A 14,476-nucleotide genomic window follows, 5' to 3' on the forward strand; every position below is an offset into this window, starting at 1 on the left:
GCCGGCCGGCCGGCGATGGGGGAGGCCGGGCCGGGGCCCGGGCCCGGGCCGGGGCCCAGGGAGGCGCCGGAACCTGAGGAAGATGAGGCGGAGGCGGCGGCGGCGGCGCCGGGTGGCGGGCGGGGGGGCCGGGCCGGGCCCCGCGGCGGCATCCGTGTGCTGAAGGTGAGGAGGGGACCGGGGCCTGGGCCGTTCGGGGAGAGCTCGGCGCCGCGCCTGGGGCGCTGCCCGCCTCGACCTTGGCGGGACGGCTGGGCGGGGCCGGGGTCTTCCCCTGCCCGCGTCCGAGTGGGGCCGTCTGTCCGGCCCGGCCCGGCGCGGCCGGTGCCCGTGGGGCTCCCGCCGGCTGATTGCGAGCGGTCTCGAGGGGGGCTCCCGGAGCGGCGGGGGGGCTCCCCCGGGCCCGGCCGCCACCCTGGGCCCAGCAGCGCGCCTGCGGCCTGTGTAGAGGGGCCGCCGGGTCGGACCGGTGAGCGGCGGCCTTCGAGAGAGGAGGGCAATTAGACGCCGACGCGGAGGCAGCTGCTGACGCTCTGGTGTGGGCTGCCTTGCAGAGAAACGTGAAGCGCAGTGGGAGCAGGAGCTGTTTGAACAGGATTCGGGTTGGTTCCCGTGAGAGGGACTGGCTGAAAGAGGACGCGGGACGAGGCTGCGTGTATGTTCACGGACGAGATTCTGCGGCGACTGCTTCTTCAGACTTACGCTTGGTCCTCTGTACGGTGGACACCCCAGCCTCTGAGATATGCGATGGAGAAGGGAACAAAAACCTCTTTTTGCAACTTCACGGAGACCTGGTCAGGTGAGGCCTGAGAAGGGATAAATCTGTTTGCGAAACGTTTGCCTTAGTTTTGCAGGGCTCTGTTCACCATGTGTTAACGTATGCTAGCAGGGCAGATACGGAACAGACAGAGGCGTCAGGTAGCAGTTAGATACAGCCTCGAGTAACGCAGTTTCGTAAAAACAAAGTGGTGGTGATGCCTTTTACGCATCTCTTAGCAAAGCCATAGGTGTTTTAGCTGGGAGGGTTGGCTGGTGTTCCAACCAGAAATATGTCCTTTTTTGTAGGTGGAGGCTATTGTTCATATACTCCTTTTTTATGTTCTATTGTTACAGACATTTCAGTGTCCAGAAAACTTAAGCTATTTAAGAGGCTGTAAACAGTTATTCTGAGTCAGTGAAACGCATAAGGTACTTTCACAGTTATGTCATGTAATATTTATGTGTTAGTAATTTTTTTGCTAAAAAGAGTTGCTAGGTAAATAATTAAAGGTAGACAGAAAGATAGCGTAGTAAGGGTTATATAAAGAAGGTCTAAGCATCAGATTATATGGTTTATGCCTGCAGTTGATTTAGGCTGAAAATAGACAGCTCAGAGTTTAATGTGCATGCACTTTATGCTGTGGGTATATTATGGACTCTTATAGGTTTACAAGCTCACATTAGGTTTGTTAGGATTTAGATTTTGTATTGATCTTCTGGACTTTAAGATTCAGTTATAAAGTTTCTCAGGGGAAAAAAATTGCTGTGGTGTCCTTACTTGAAGGCTAAGCAGCAGAGAACGCATGCTGAGCAGGACTAGTATCTGTTTGATAGTAAAATGGAAGTCAGAAGTTGCATGTATCCAAATTTAAAAAAAACATGGCATGTGTTTGATCAGGTAGAGGGAGGGAGTGCTAGTAGCAAGAGATGCAGAGAATAGGATGTGGTTAAAATTGACTGTTGAAAAAAGTTACTTAGACCCGTTTGCCTTGCCCAGCCTGGGTTATTGGAACCAGGGACAGTTGAGTTAGAAACACTGTATGAGGATAGAAGGACACTTGAATATAGCTGTTGAGGCTGCTGAAAATCTCCATTCATTGCTTGAAGAATTTATAAGGAAATTGGCTTGTTTTGGACTCTAACAGTGAGCAGATTTTCCAGCATTTAGAAAGAAAAGCAGACCCTTTACTGCAGATCATGAAAAAGGCTAGGTGAAGCTTGTAGATGTGTTCAGAGAGGAATGTTTTGACTATTTTTAGCTTTTGAAACAGCTTTTGTGTTTGAATTCTTTCCAATATCTGTCTCTCTTCTCATGCTAGGTAGCCGTGCCAGTCTGATTTGTGGCACGCTTTGTACCGGATTAGCAAATTGGTCCTGCTACCATTGTTTTGGAAGCAAGTACCGAGTTGTAAATGTTTACTTCCCACTCTTGTTGCATCTTGGTGTGTCTAGCACTTTGTCAAGCTTTGTCTTAAATTTCATGAAGTGTTCTTGATCATGGTGTGTCTGTTCCTTGTAATTCTCAAAATGTATTTGCTGCAGAAGAGATCCCTGAATTACTTCCTGCTGGGGATGTTTTCAGTAGAGAAATGGGAGTTACCAGTATTGCTTCAGTGACATCTGTGTTAGTAACAGGAAGAAGGCCTGAATGGTACCTGCTTGCGTGTCTACAGGAAGGTGACAGAGTGCTCAGGATATTCCTATGCCCTGTTGAGATAAGTCCTTCCTTGAACAAAGTTTGCTGATTACTTTAATAATATGTTCACAAATACAAATTACTCTGTTAAGCATCTGATTGCATTTTACCAGAGGTACATTTGTCTCCCAAACAACTTCTGAATTCTTCACCCTTTTAATATCAGTAGGTGACTTTCTTTCAGAAGCTGAGTATGGCGAAGATTGATTTGGCAACTGACTTGGAAGACTGAAAGCTGGACAGTAAATGGAAGAATAACAGAAACGTTTTTTGTGTATTCACTTTTAATATTCAGTGGCGTCCTTGTGATCATTCTGCATTTCCCTTTCAAGTCTGTGCACAGGGGAGTCAGTTTCTGTCGGAACTTTCTTTTCTTCTCCACAGCGCATCTCAAGGATCTTTAGAGCTCTCCTAGCTAGAATTTTTCCTTATGTTAGTATAGTTTCATAGTCAGAAATTATACCTTCCCGTGGAGGGGAGGATTAAACAAAAATAGCACAGATACCTTCTTTGTTCTGGACACCCGTCACAACAAAAATTTAAACTACAAAGATTTGAAAACTTGTTGCTTACGAAGAAGAGCTACAGTTGCAGCAGGAGTTGTGGAACTGTTGCTACTTTTTAATGGCTTTTCTGTCTCATGCTGTGCACCTTTGCTTCACAGAGCTGCTTCTCTGACTAGAGGAAGTGTCTGGTACCTGATACGTGATACTGATATGGATATAACAGGCTGTTTGTGTCAAATAGCAGCTGCTGCGACAGCCAGGGTGTTCTCTATGCGTGTTAGCATTCAGTGTGTATTGCACTGGGTACAAGATGAGTTTTTACATTTCTAATGTGATGTTTTCACACCACATTGCTTTCTCTCAAAGGGAGAGCGTATTTTTCTACCTCAAACTTTAATTATTGCCTCTGGAACCTGTCAGCCTTGATCACGTTAGTAAAGAAATTCCATATAGAAACTGCTGTTCCAGATACTAGTTTTGGTTTTCCCTTTCCTGGCCTATCCTAGGTTTTGTTAGCAAACCACGTGGCTCTTGACATGAACTTGGACCAGTGATCCATTCACTCGGGTCTCCAGAATGTCTCCAAAGGCATTCAATGAATTGCTCCCTTTCCTGGTTTGAATATGGTCCGTAGCTAACAACCTGGTTTGTTCATTGCTTTATTTACAAAGCCCTGTGCTGAACCTGTGAGTGTCACTAGTGAAATGCCTGGATTCTGCACTGGTGTTTCCCAGGTCATGGACCCAGCTTATGGCTAGTGCCAGAAGAGTAGCTTGACTGTGAGCTGGGATTCAAGTGCCCTTCCCACGAGGTCTTCACACTTGAAATGTGTAATACCAAGCCCTGCTTCATCTGTGGAGCGGTCAGTCATTGCATCCCACATACATGCAACTTTTTAGGTGTAGATTTTTCTGTAAACTCAAACTCTTTTGCTAGGTAGTGAACTTTGAACCGCTTGTGGATTTGTGCAGACGACTTGAAGAATTCAGAAGGCTTAACTTTTTGGGAAGGCTTTTGTCTTCGGCCAGTAGCAAGCAAACCTAGATGGTGCAATAGTATAGACTACTCTTTTGATTGGTTTTCAGATAAGAATGGTACTATGGCAAGAGAGGTACATTTGTTAGGGGATTAGGCTTGAATAGATATTGCTGCCTGTGTTCATTTTTTACATGGCTCTTTTTAGAAAAGAAACAAAACTGAGGGCATTATGTTTGATATCTTCAAGAAGCATATCAGTTTGATTTATGCAGAAAAGAAAGAAAATCAAGGGTTTTTTCAAATTAGTTTTTGAAACCCGTGGCTTTTTGCTGAAGTGAAAGATGAGAAGAATAAAAATAATGAAAAAATCAGATCTCGGCTCCAGAGGGGCCAAGTATGGTGGGATGAGTATTCAACTTTTTCAGGAGGGTAAGCCACAGTACTGTATCTCAGAGAGCATTGAGCAACCTGTAGAACTGTAATTTAATTTGTGCCATGAAAAGCGCTTATCTCTTTACTATATTGAGGTTCTTCCTGAATTCTGATGTGCAAGCATATTGTTTGGTGTGTACTCGCAAAAGCCTCAGTCCATTCAGCAACCAAATTGTAATGTTTGACTGCTGGTTTGTTGGGGTTTTTTTCCCCCTAGGAAATCTAGATGCAGACTACTCGAAATGTTCTTTTCATGAGTGACACTCAACCATTTATGGTTCCTGAGCCATGGCTCACATGCTGGAAAAGCTGTTTTCTGGCAAGCATAAGGCTTTTTAATAGCAGAAGAATTGTAATCTAGAAGTAGTCAAGGGAAACTTGGGCAAGGCATTTGGAGATCCAGTCAAATCTCTCATCTTCTTCTTGGATTCTGTGCTGAAGAGTATAGAATACATCAGGGTTTACTGTATTGGAAATCAGCATTGTTGGGTACAATCTATTATTTATTCCAGTTTCTAGTAGCTTGTTATAGGAGACAGATACCCAGGTTTGTAATTTCCAAGGTTACCTCAGAAAGCTCTTGTGAAAGTTTGGTGTCATGTTTACTGCTCTCTGTTTCTGTAGCAAAAAAATTAAGCGATAATGTGAACCTCAGTTACATATTTGTAGAAGTGCTTGGCTCTAAGCTTCTAGATCTTGACAGGAGGTCCTAAAAAAGACTGAGAGCCAGCACTTGAACTGAAGAAATCTCTGCAACAAGAGAAGCACTGATGGCATTGCACTCTTTCAAACCCATCTCTTGTCCTGTCCATCACGCAAAGCAGGGAAAGAAAAAGTGTTTCATAAATCAGCTTTTCATGCTGATTGTACAAAGAGCTTTATCTTAGCTGGACTAGGATCTTTTTCCAGGAGTTCCAAGAAGATGAGCAGTGTCAGAGTGATTGGTGGTGCTACAGGTGATCAGCACTGTTTGAATTTCCATTCTTGACTGCTGTTTTCCTTTTTGGGGGTGTGGTTTTTTTGGAAGCTATTTTCCTTTTTTTTTTTTTTTTTGGAAAGCATGGGATCTGGTCCTTGCTTATAGGCTCTCCAAATTATTTCAGAAGACTTCTCATCTCATTGAAGATATAAAGTAGATGGTGTCATCAAGAGTGAAGTCATCCCAGTCACAGAGGCAAGTCATGCCTTTTGTGATACTAAGTCAGGCTTGGATTCTGCTTCTAAGACACATCAAATGGTACCAGGTAACTTCCATGTGGTCTTGAGATTAAAATTTGATGCAATTAGAGCTAAACAACTAAACCTGGACAGACACACGTGAACTTCATGAAGTTCAACAAAGTGAAAAGCCAAGTCTTGCATGTGGGGGGGAACAACCCCAGGCATTAGTACACACTGGGGCCTGACTAGCTGGAAATCAGCTTTGTGGAGAAGGACCTGGGCATCCCAGTGAGCAACAAGCTGACCGTGAGCCAGCAATGTGCCCTTGCGATAAAGAAGGCCAGCAGTAACTTGGGCATTAGGAGGAGTGTTGCCAGCAGGTCCAGGGAGGTGATGCTTCCCCTCTACTGGCATTGGTGGGGCCACACTTGGACTGCTGTGTCCAGTTCTGGGAGTACAAGAGAGACAAGGACTCACTGGAACGTGTACAGCAAAGAACTGCTAAGATGATTAAGGGACTGGAGCATCTTTCAGCTGAGAGAGCTGGGACTGTTCAGCCTGGAGAAGGCTCAGGGGAATCTTATCAATGTGTATAAATACCTGATAGAAAAAAGATGAAGACGATGGAGCCAGAATTTTTTCAGTGGTGCCCAGTGACCAGACCAGAGGCAATGGGCACAAACTGAAACACAGGAGGTCCCCTCTGAACATCAGGAAACACTTTTTCACTGTGAGGGTGACGGAGCACTGGCAGAGGCCACCTGGGGAGGCTGTGGAGTCTCCATCCTTCAAGATACTGAAAACCCAACTGGATGAGGTCCTGGACAACTGGCTGTAGGTGGCTCTGGTTAAGCAGGGGCTTGGACTAGATGATCACTCCAGAGGCTTGTTCCAACCTCATTGAGTTGGGGATAAAAAAGATTAAAAAAAAAATAAAATTTCAGAAGTCTGATTTCCATTTTACTAATGCTAACAGATGGGCTGACTTCAGAAAAAGTATGTATTTAAAGTTATAAATACTTGCATTACTGGTTTGTATGATTTAATGCCATACTTGCCATGGAGATTGAACTCACTTTCTAGTCAGTGTAATGGGATAGAAATATCTGTGCTAAATTGTTGGCAAGTTGAACAACAGTAATCATCTGAGCTCAGTAACTGGGCATTACGTACCTTAAACTGTGGAATCTGAGCATTAGTTCAATTTGGTTTGGAAAATTTAGGTGGATTTGGCTTTTGCAAAATGTTTTCTTCAAAAAAGGCATTACAAACAATTGTGAACATGGCAGAAACTGTGTCTTTGTCATACATGTGTGTCATAGCATCTGATTTGGATGCCAGAAGAGAATAGATAGGCCTGGGGAGGGCAGGAAAGGGAAGGATTGTGCTTTCTGCTGAAATTTATCTGAATTTGCATTGAACTACACTGGCTAGCTCTTTATTTCCTTTTCTTTACTGGTTTAAAGAAGGGGCAGAAAGAAAAGGCAGTTTTTCCAAATGTTGTTTCTATTTAAAAAAAGCACCACCACAAAAAAACCACAACAAACCAGCAGTAGCAGCAGCAACAGCATGCATTGCTGACAGTTGCCTGATTACATCTTGAACTTTAAATTGATGCATGAATATTATTCTCATGTATGAGTTTTGGAGTATGCTTACAGTACACATCAAATTGTTATCTCTGACATTGCTTTTGGTCACATTGGAAGCTTCATGAAATTAGGATAACTCCTAAAAATCAACCAAAAATTATCACCGTTGACAGACATTGGTATTTAGTCCATTGAGCCTCATCTTGAAAAGGACGTTTGAAATGGTCAGTCTCATGATTTATAACCAACTGTTTAAAGAATAGGTGACAAATCGAGGTCCAGTGACCATAATCTGAAGCTAGGCACTTTTAGATTAAACATGAGGATTTTTAGTGGTGGATAATGAATGGATTACTGAAGCAATTTATTTTAACTCCCATCTTACATTTTCAGTGCTTAATCCTTTATATTAAGATTCCCCCCCCCCTCCCCCCAAAGTAAAACTTCTACTTTAACTAGAAACTTTGTTACTTTTATTGCAGAAAATAACAATTCAGCCTCTCTGGAAGAAGTGAGGTGAGAGTATCTGAAAACATCTTTTCTGTTCTGAATATACTAAACCTGATGTTTCAGGAGAACTTTCTCTTATTGCCATTGTTCAAGTTAGCCACTGAATCCTTCCTATGATCTGTTGTAGTTCTAAAAACGTCTTTTCTTTAAATGTACCATTTGGGTTAATTTGCCAGAGCATGAGAATCTTGCACTGAGGAGAGCTAAAGAGAATGGGAAATTTTTTTTCTTTCTTTTTAGAAGTCATTCTTCAGGAGGATTCTCATATGCTTTGCTCACAGCTGCATTTGGAAGAGAAATTTAAGTAGAGTTCTTTTAAATCTTTCAGTCATTATACATATGAGGTTTTAATTATTTGGCATCTACTTTTTGTGCAGTATTTCTGGTTTTGTTTCAAGTGCTAACATTCTTAAGTGCTACTTGACAAGCAGGAAGCACAGACCCCAAGGATGCATGCTTGCCAGACCTTTTCAGAGGAGCAGAACAACCAGTATGTCAGTATTCTTTACACTTTAGCTGCAATGAGCCTTGTTTAATCTTTTTTGCATTCTCAAACTACTTTCTTGTATGTTTTGACAGGAGGCTGGAGCCCACAGAAAAACCCCTTCAGATTGTGTATGACTACTTGGCTGGGTTGGGTTTCGATGATCCTGTCAGAATGCAGGAAGAGGCAGCAAACTCTGATCTCAGCTGTATGATTCGCTTTTACAGTGGTAAGAAATTGTGTGTGTGCACACTGTTGCTGTTCCTGTAGCTTTAACTATGAGGCAGAACTCAGCTGAAGCCCAAGTCATTGACCTGTTGGGTTTATAGGTGGCTACATCAGACACCCAAAGTACCAGTAAGCATTTCATAAAATAACAAGTTTTCAAGATTAATAGAAAAAAACACAATTCTGTAGTTTTCTTCATCCTATCTATGGCTTGAGAAAAGACAGCTCCACAGGAAGACACAAGATTGCTCTGTTGTCTTTAGTTTTCAGTGTTACAACAAATGCCTTAGAGCTCCTAATGGGATCAGAAACAGTTCAGTCTAGATGTGCCTGAAGATTGTGTTTCCAAAAGGTGTATGGATACGGGCAAGGAAGGTCCTGGTCAAATACCTCCACAGCCTGTAAATAGAGAGTGAAGGTGCCAGCTGGTTAATAATAATGCAGGCTGCCATTAGAACCTCGTGCCTTTCATTGCAGAAAAGAGACTTCTGAGTGGCCTATTGAATCTGTTTGGGCAGGATACCATGTGGTGTAAGGAGCAACAGAATGATAGTCGTAGGCCTGTTGGCGTATGGTGCCAACAGAAAACAAATCAGAAAACAAGTCAGAAAACAAATTCACTGCAGTGAAGAGGAAATATAAAAGGGGGAGGAAAGCTGATAATGAAATTATTCCATTACTTTTAAATATTTCACCTGTGTATTTTTTGCATTTCAGAAAAAAAAAATCAAAGTGCTTTTAATGGAAAATTGTTCATGCGTATTGGAGCTGTGTAGCCTGACTAAGCTGCTAGCCATCATCTGTTCATTCAGCGTCAAAAAATGAAATCATAAGAAATCAGCTTCTCTACCCCTTTACCTGAGACAAACCCCTTCTGTCTGGGAGCTGTGTGTGTAACAGACTAAACAGTATAGAAGTATAATGGAGATGGAAAGAAGTATGACACGCATACAGTCTGGATTTATAGGGCAAGGAGTAGGGAGTCAGAAGTTACTTCAGCTGGAAGGAGGAGAGGCATCAAGCATAGGGCTGTAGAGAACTTCTGAGGAAAAAATAAGCAATTCAGTTTGGGTATGTCAAGCAGGAGCTGCTGAAGATTCAAGGCTCAACTTCATGGAAGCAAGTAGGTAGAAAAATGGAATTGAGTAGTTTCGGTCAGCATGGGAGGGTAGTCCTGCTTAGAAAGAGGCTATGAAGGAAGAAGTACAAGGATTGAAGAGTGTTCAGGAGACCTGTTTTAAGAAAGTAAAAGCAAATGCTGACCAAGTGGTTCTTAAAGGTAGGGGAGGAATCAGAGGGAATGCGATGAAAGATTACGTGATAATTTTGCAAAGCCTACAGCTGAGTACATAAGGGATGAAGTAACGCATTTTAGCCAGAGAAACATTACTTAGAATCGTAGAGTCACAGAAGGGTTTGGATTGGAAGGGACCTTTAAGGATCAGCTAGTCAAACCCCCCTGCCTTGGGCAGAGCCATCTTTCATTAGACCAGGTTGCTCAAAGCCCCATCCAACCTGACCTTGAACACTTCCAGGGATGGGGCACCCACAGCTTCTCCGAGCAACCTGTTCCTGTATCTCGCCACCCTCATTGTAAAACATTTCTTCCTTATGTCCAATCTAAATCTGTCCTCTTTCAGTTTAAAACCGTTGCCCCTTGTCCTGTCACTACAGGCCTTGGTAAAAAGTCTCTCTGTGCCTTTCTTATAAGCCCCCTTTATATGTTGAAAGGCTTCATGAAGGTCTTCCCAGAGCCTTCTCCAGGTTGGACAATCCCAGCTTGCTCAGCTTGTCCTAATAGGAGAGGTGTTCCAGCCACCTGACCATTTCTGTGTCCCTCCTCTGGACCTGCTGGAGTGCTGAGAGCAGCCTTCATGTTTCTTTCACTCCTTGGGGATGTCTCTTGGGTTTCTGTGTTCTCTTCCCACATTTCTGTCTGCCTTTCTCATGTGATATATTGAGGTTTTTCCCTTCCCTGGTGCATGGTGAGTACTTATGCCCAGTTGGGGTGATAGGACAAGTGGATTAATAGAAATCTCACATTAAACAGCAGCAAGAGGGAAGCATGCTTCCTCAAGTCTGGCTGTTGAGGTACTTGTAGGAGCCCAAGAGTTTTATGAGGGCAGAGGATGAGTTAGATTGGCTGGGAGAATGGGGGGAGGGCTTCCTCTCAATGGAATTTGGTTGGAGAATGGAGGCCAGTGACCTAGGTTGGATGGGGCAAGTTCAGAGACCAAATGTTATGGAGTCTTTACATGCTTCAACAACGGATCAAATGGAACAAGCTCTCCAGAGCCATCAAACAGTTCATCTGTGTCAGGTGTGACAGGTGTGAATTGTAGAGGGTCACACGCTTTCTCTGGTGGGGAACTGTCTTGATTCCTTCTATTGCTATAGCTGGACTTGTGTAACTTCTAAGGTGGTGTTAGAAGTGCTAGCTCTTTCTGTTGATGACCTGTATCCTTGCTCTCCATGGGAAAGCCTGTGCTGACTAATTGGAGCATGGAGTTAAGCATGATCACAGCAACGTTCAAGGCCAAGCTCAGGAGCTGCAAAGAGTGACAGGAACTTGCATACCCCTAGAGGTTAAGACCATTCTTACACGTAGCTTGAGGAGTTGTGAAAGAGCTGGGATTCAGAGTAGAAGTCCTTGAACGTTGCCCCTGGATGTTTCCTTAGCACTAGGACATAGATGTCATGGATGTTTTGGAGCAGTTGGGGAAACTGGAGGATTAGAGTAGCTTCTTAGTAATATCTGGTGCTTGGAACAATGCTGCTGCGGCAGTCAGTAGGATGCCACTTTTGGTGCCGTAATATTGTTTTCTTACAAGTCTGGGGCTGGTCTTTCAGCTTGGTGAAATCCAAGCAGTTTTTTCTCTGGGTGATTACAGTTTCTCACCATTAAAGGACATTTTAGGCCAAACTTTATGTTCCTGATACAAAGCTACTGTTCAGCTAAATATTTCAGCTAAATTCAGCCTGGTAGAGACATCAAGCCAATGCTTTAAATTTGACAAGCTGAAGATCCTGCTTTCTGAGAAACGGTATAACAACTTTAGTCGGTGGTTAACTTTTTGCTCCTAATAAAAATTTGAAGTATGGTTTGTGTGTGGAAGTGGGGCATGCATAACCAATAGTAAGAATATTTTTCCAGTGGATCTAATTAGAGTTTTTGTCATTGTCTGGCATATATGTTGGCTACTCAGTTCCTCTGTCTGACTTTGGGGCTGGGGGTATATAAATACTTGCAGGTTGATGCTGCTTATGGATATCAGGACACCTGCAGGACAGTTCAAGATATAAGCAGCATGTCAATAGCAACTTCAAAAAAAAAAAAAAAAAAAAAAAAAGGATCCTTTCCTAAGTAAGACAAAGGACCTGTTGCCAGGATCTGTCTTAGGGATTATTTAAGATAAAATTAAATATAAATTTAATAAGAGGAGTTTCTTAACACTTGAAACTCATAGGTCCATCAGGTCAGGCTCATTCCTGTTCTTTAAAGTTTTAAGTGACTATTTGGAACATTTTCCTAGGCAGTAAGACAGTATAAACAGTGGACAGAATCTTGAAAAGCATCTGGGAGATTTGTCATTATTATGAAAAAAAAAAAAATGTAGTAAAACAGGCAAGGAGGTAGGATGACCTAAAAGTGTATGTGGATTAGAAGGCTGAAGTAGAATTCTACTTTGCTGGTTAGAGTCATAGCTAGCAGTGCACACAGCACAGCTATAACAGTCAGTGCTGGAGTTCTTTCATTTGAATCATCTTCAGGGAAATAACTTTCTTATGTAGCTGATTTTCCATGCTTTTCTTTAAAGCCTAGTAGAAGCCACTTATTTGATGGTTTCTGTGACTTTAGTTGACTTGACAAGAGTTTGAAATTGCTCTTCTCCGGCATCTGAATGAAGGATGTTTGGCAAGTGTGTAAGTTTGCTAAGGTCTGTAGTTACCTGTAGATTAAAAACACACTACATGACAACCGTTATAACGTTGTACTGGAAGGCATACAATGGTTGCTTATTAGACATTAGTGCATTGACTGTGGAAGTTGCTTGTCCTCAGCGTGAGAATTTTTTTAAAGTGCAACTTGTCTTTCCTCGTTCTTTACAATAACTGATTTTGCATGTTACAGCTGTGTTGCTATTTGTACTCACAGCTGAGAATGAAGAACAAATGGAAAGTAAATGCTAATATCCCCTTTTTCTTCAGAAAAGCCATGTCAAGTGGAACAGTTAGATCGCATCCTGCTTTCTGGAGTCTATAACGTACGCAAAGGAAAGACCCAGTTGCACAAGTGGGCAGAGCGCTTGGTAATTCTCTGTGGTACGTGCCTCATTGTGTCCTCTGTGAAAGATAGCCACACGGGGAAGATGCACATCTTGCCTCTTGTTGGAGGGAAGGTAAGACTTTTTTTGGTTAGCTTCCTGTGGCTTAGAAAGGAAGAAGGGATTAAAACGATGGGTATTATCCACAAGAGCTTAATCTAGGCTTTTGTAACAAATTACTGCATTAACATGTTCAGAGAGTTGTACACCCCCTTTCTACGTGCTTTGCTTAGGTGGTAGTCTTAAGGCTAACAAACAAAGAGACACTAGTTCTGCTTTCACGTTAGTAGCCAATGTTGTGAATGGGCATTCTGGAAATTATTACTTCTTCAATCTACTTCAGCAGAAAGATGTTAAGAAGGATTTACTTCTGTGTTTCTCTTCAATAACTTTACAACTGTGTTTTCAGCAAAATGTCATGTTGCTGGTAGTCAGTAATACCTCACCCTGGACTTCAGATCCATTGTAATTGCTGCAATTTAGGCAGACTTTTGTTTTCAATTCTCCCTTTGCAGGTGGAAGAGATGAAACGTCGGCAGTACACACTTGCTTTCACATCTGCTGGAGCACAAGCTCAGACATACCATGTTTCCTTTGAAACGCTGGCAGAGTGCCAGCGGTGGCACCGACAGGCATCCACGGTGAGGCCCTGGAGACTGCAGTAGTTCAGGTGGTGGGTATGGGCTTGATAAGGGTTTTCTGATGCAGGCAGAGATGAAGCTAGAATGCTGGAGAAAACACCCAGGATGCTTTCCAGCTGTCTTCAGTTCTTAGCTGCTCAGGACTATAGAGATTTTCTTCTAGCCTGTTCTTCTCTTTCTGCCTGTGCAATAATGTTTGACAAGCAGTTCTGCATTTTTTTTTCCACCCCTGCTGCACCTATTGAGTGTAGCTAATCATAGGTCATTAGACCAAACACCAGGGGCTGGCTGACTTTACAGCCCTGGAAACCTATAAATTGCACCTGTTGCCATAGTTGAGTCTGCCTAAACTGTGGCACGGACTGGCACGGGGCTACCCTGATAGGTTTGAGTTAGCACAGAGATCATAGGTCAGCAAAGTAAGTGTAGTTTGTTCAGAGCTACATCTTTATTACATGTTAAAGTACAATTAGATGGTGATAGCTTAGTGCTGAGCCACACTTTGACCTCAAATATACATATATAAAAAATATTACGAAATACAAAATGAGTTCACAATAAAGCAGGTCATAAAATCTGGAATGAAGCATCGAAGACCTCAAAACAAAGCACACCTAATGAAAGGAAATCTGATACTTGCAAAGACTTTATGAAATGTTGCAAAATCATAAGTTATGAAGCCTTTTCATCATAACAGGTTATGTTTCCAATACTGTGCCCTGAACAAGTTAACAAAAGGAAGGTGGAAGGAGTAGCTAGGCCAAGCAGAGGTTCTGTAAACCTTAAAGGACTGAACTGGAAAGTCAACTGCTTCCTATTGCTGCTTGCATCTTTGTTTGGAAGGCACTCAGAGATTATGCTTTCTCAGCAAAGTTTCCTCGGCCAAAGATACGGTTTTCTCCATTAGGCTGGCTCTCTTACGGTCTAGCTTTTAGGCAGTGCCTGTTGCACATACAGAGCAGGGCTTTCTGTGTGTCCTAGTTGGTATGCAGTTACGCATCCTTGTCAGGGGGCTTGCAGAAACAATAGTAGCAAATGGGGTAAACTCATACTCTGTGGACTGTTTGCTGCATGGACTCTACCTGGTAGATTCAAGGGGGTTCTTTCATGTTCTGGCAAATTGTTTACTACCTGCATTCTTTGGCCTTCCATTAGACCTCCAGA

General features: G+C 42.9%; 1 protein-coding gene across 2 annotated transcripts in view; it reads left to right on the forward strand.

Moving 5' to 3' along the window:
* PHLPP2 (PH domain and leucine rich repeat protein phosphatase 2) overlaps positions 1-14,476 on the forward strand; it is a 38,668-nt gene continuing 24,192 nt past the window's right edge. The window contains exons 1-5 of one of the 2 annotated variants that reach the window (XM_049804753.1): positions 1-165; positions 555-799; positions 8,214-8,347; positions 12,556-12,746; positions 13,187-13,312. In XM_049804753.1, the coding sequence (XP_049660710.1) occupies positions 16-165; positions 555-799; positions 8,214-8,347; positions 12,556-12,746; positions 13,187-13,312 (846 nt within the window). In that variant the 5' untranslated portion in view covers positions 1-15. Of the gene's footprint in view, positions 166-554; positions 800-7,949; positions 8,125-8,213; positions 8,348-12,555; positions 12,747-13,186; positions 13,313-14,476 lie in introns of those variants that run through there. The other variant, XM_049804752.1, reaches the window with a different exon arrangement.

This window comes from Accipiter gentilis, chromosome 7, assembly GCF_929443795.1.
Source record: "Accipiter gentilis chromosome 7, bAccGen1.1, whole genome shotgun sequence".
Taxonomy (NCBI): domain Eukaryota; kingdom Metazoa; phylum Chordata; class Aves; order Accipitriformes; family Accipitridae; genus Astur; species Astur gentilis.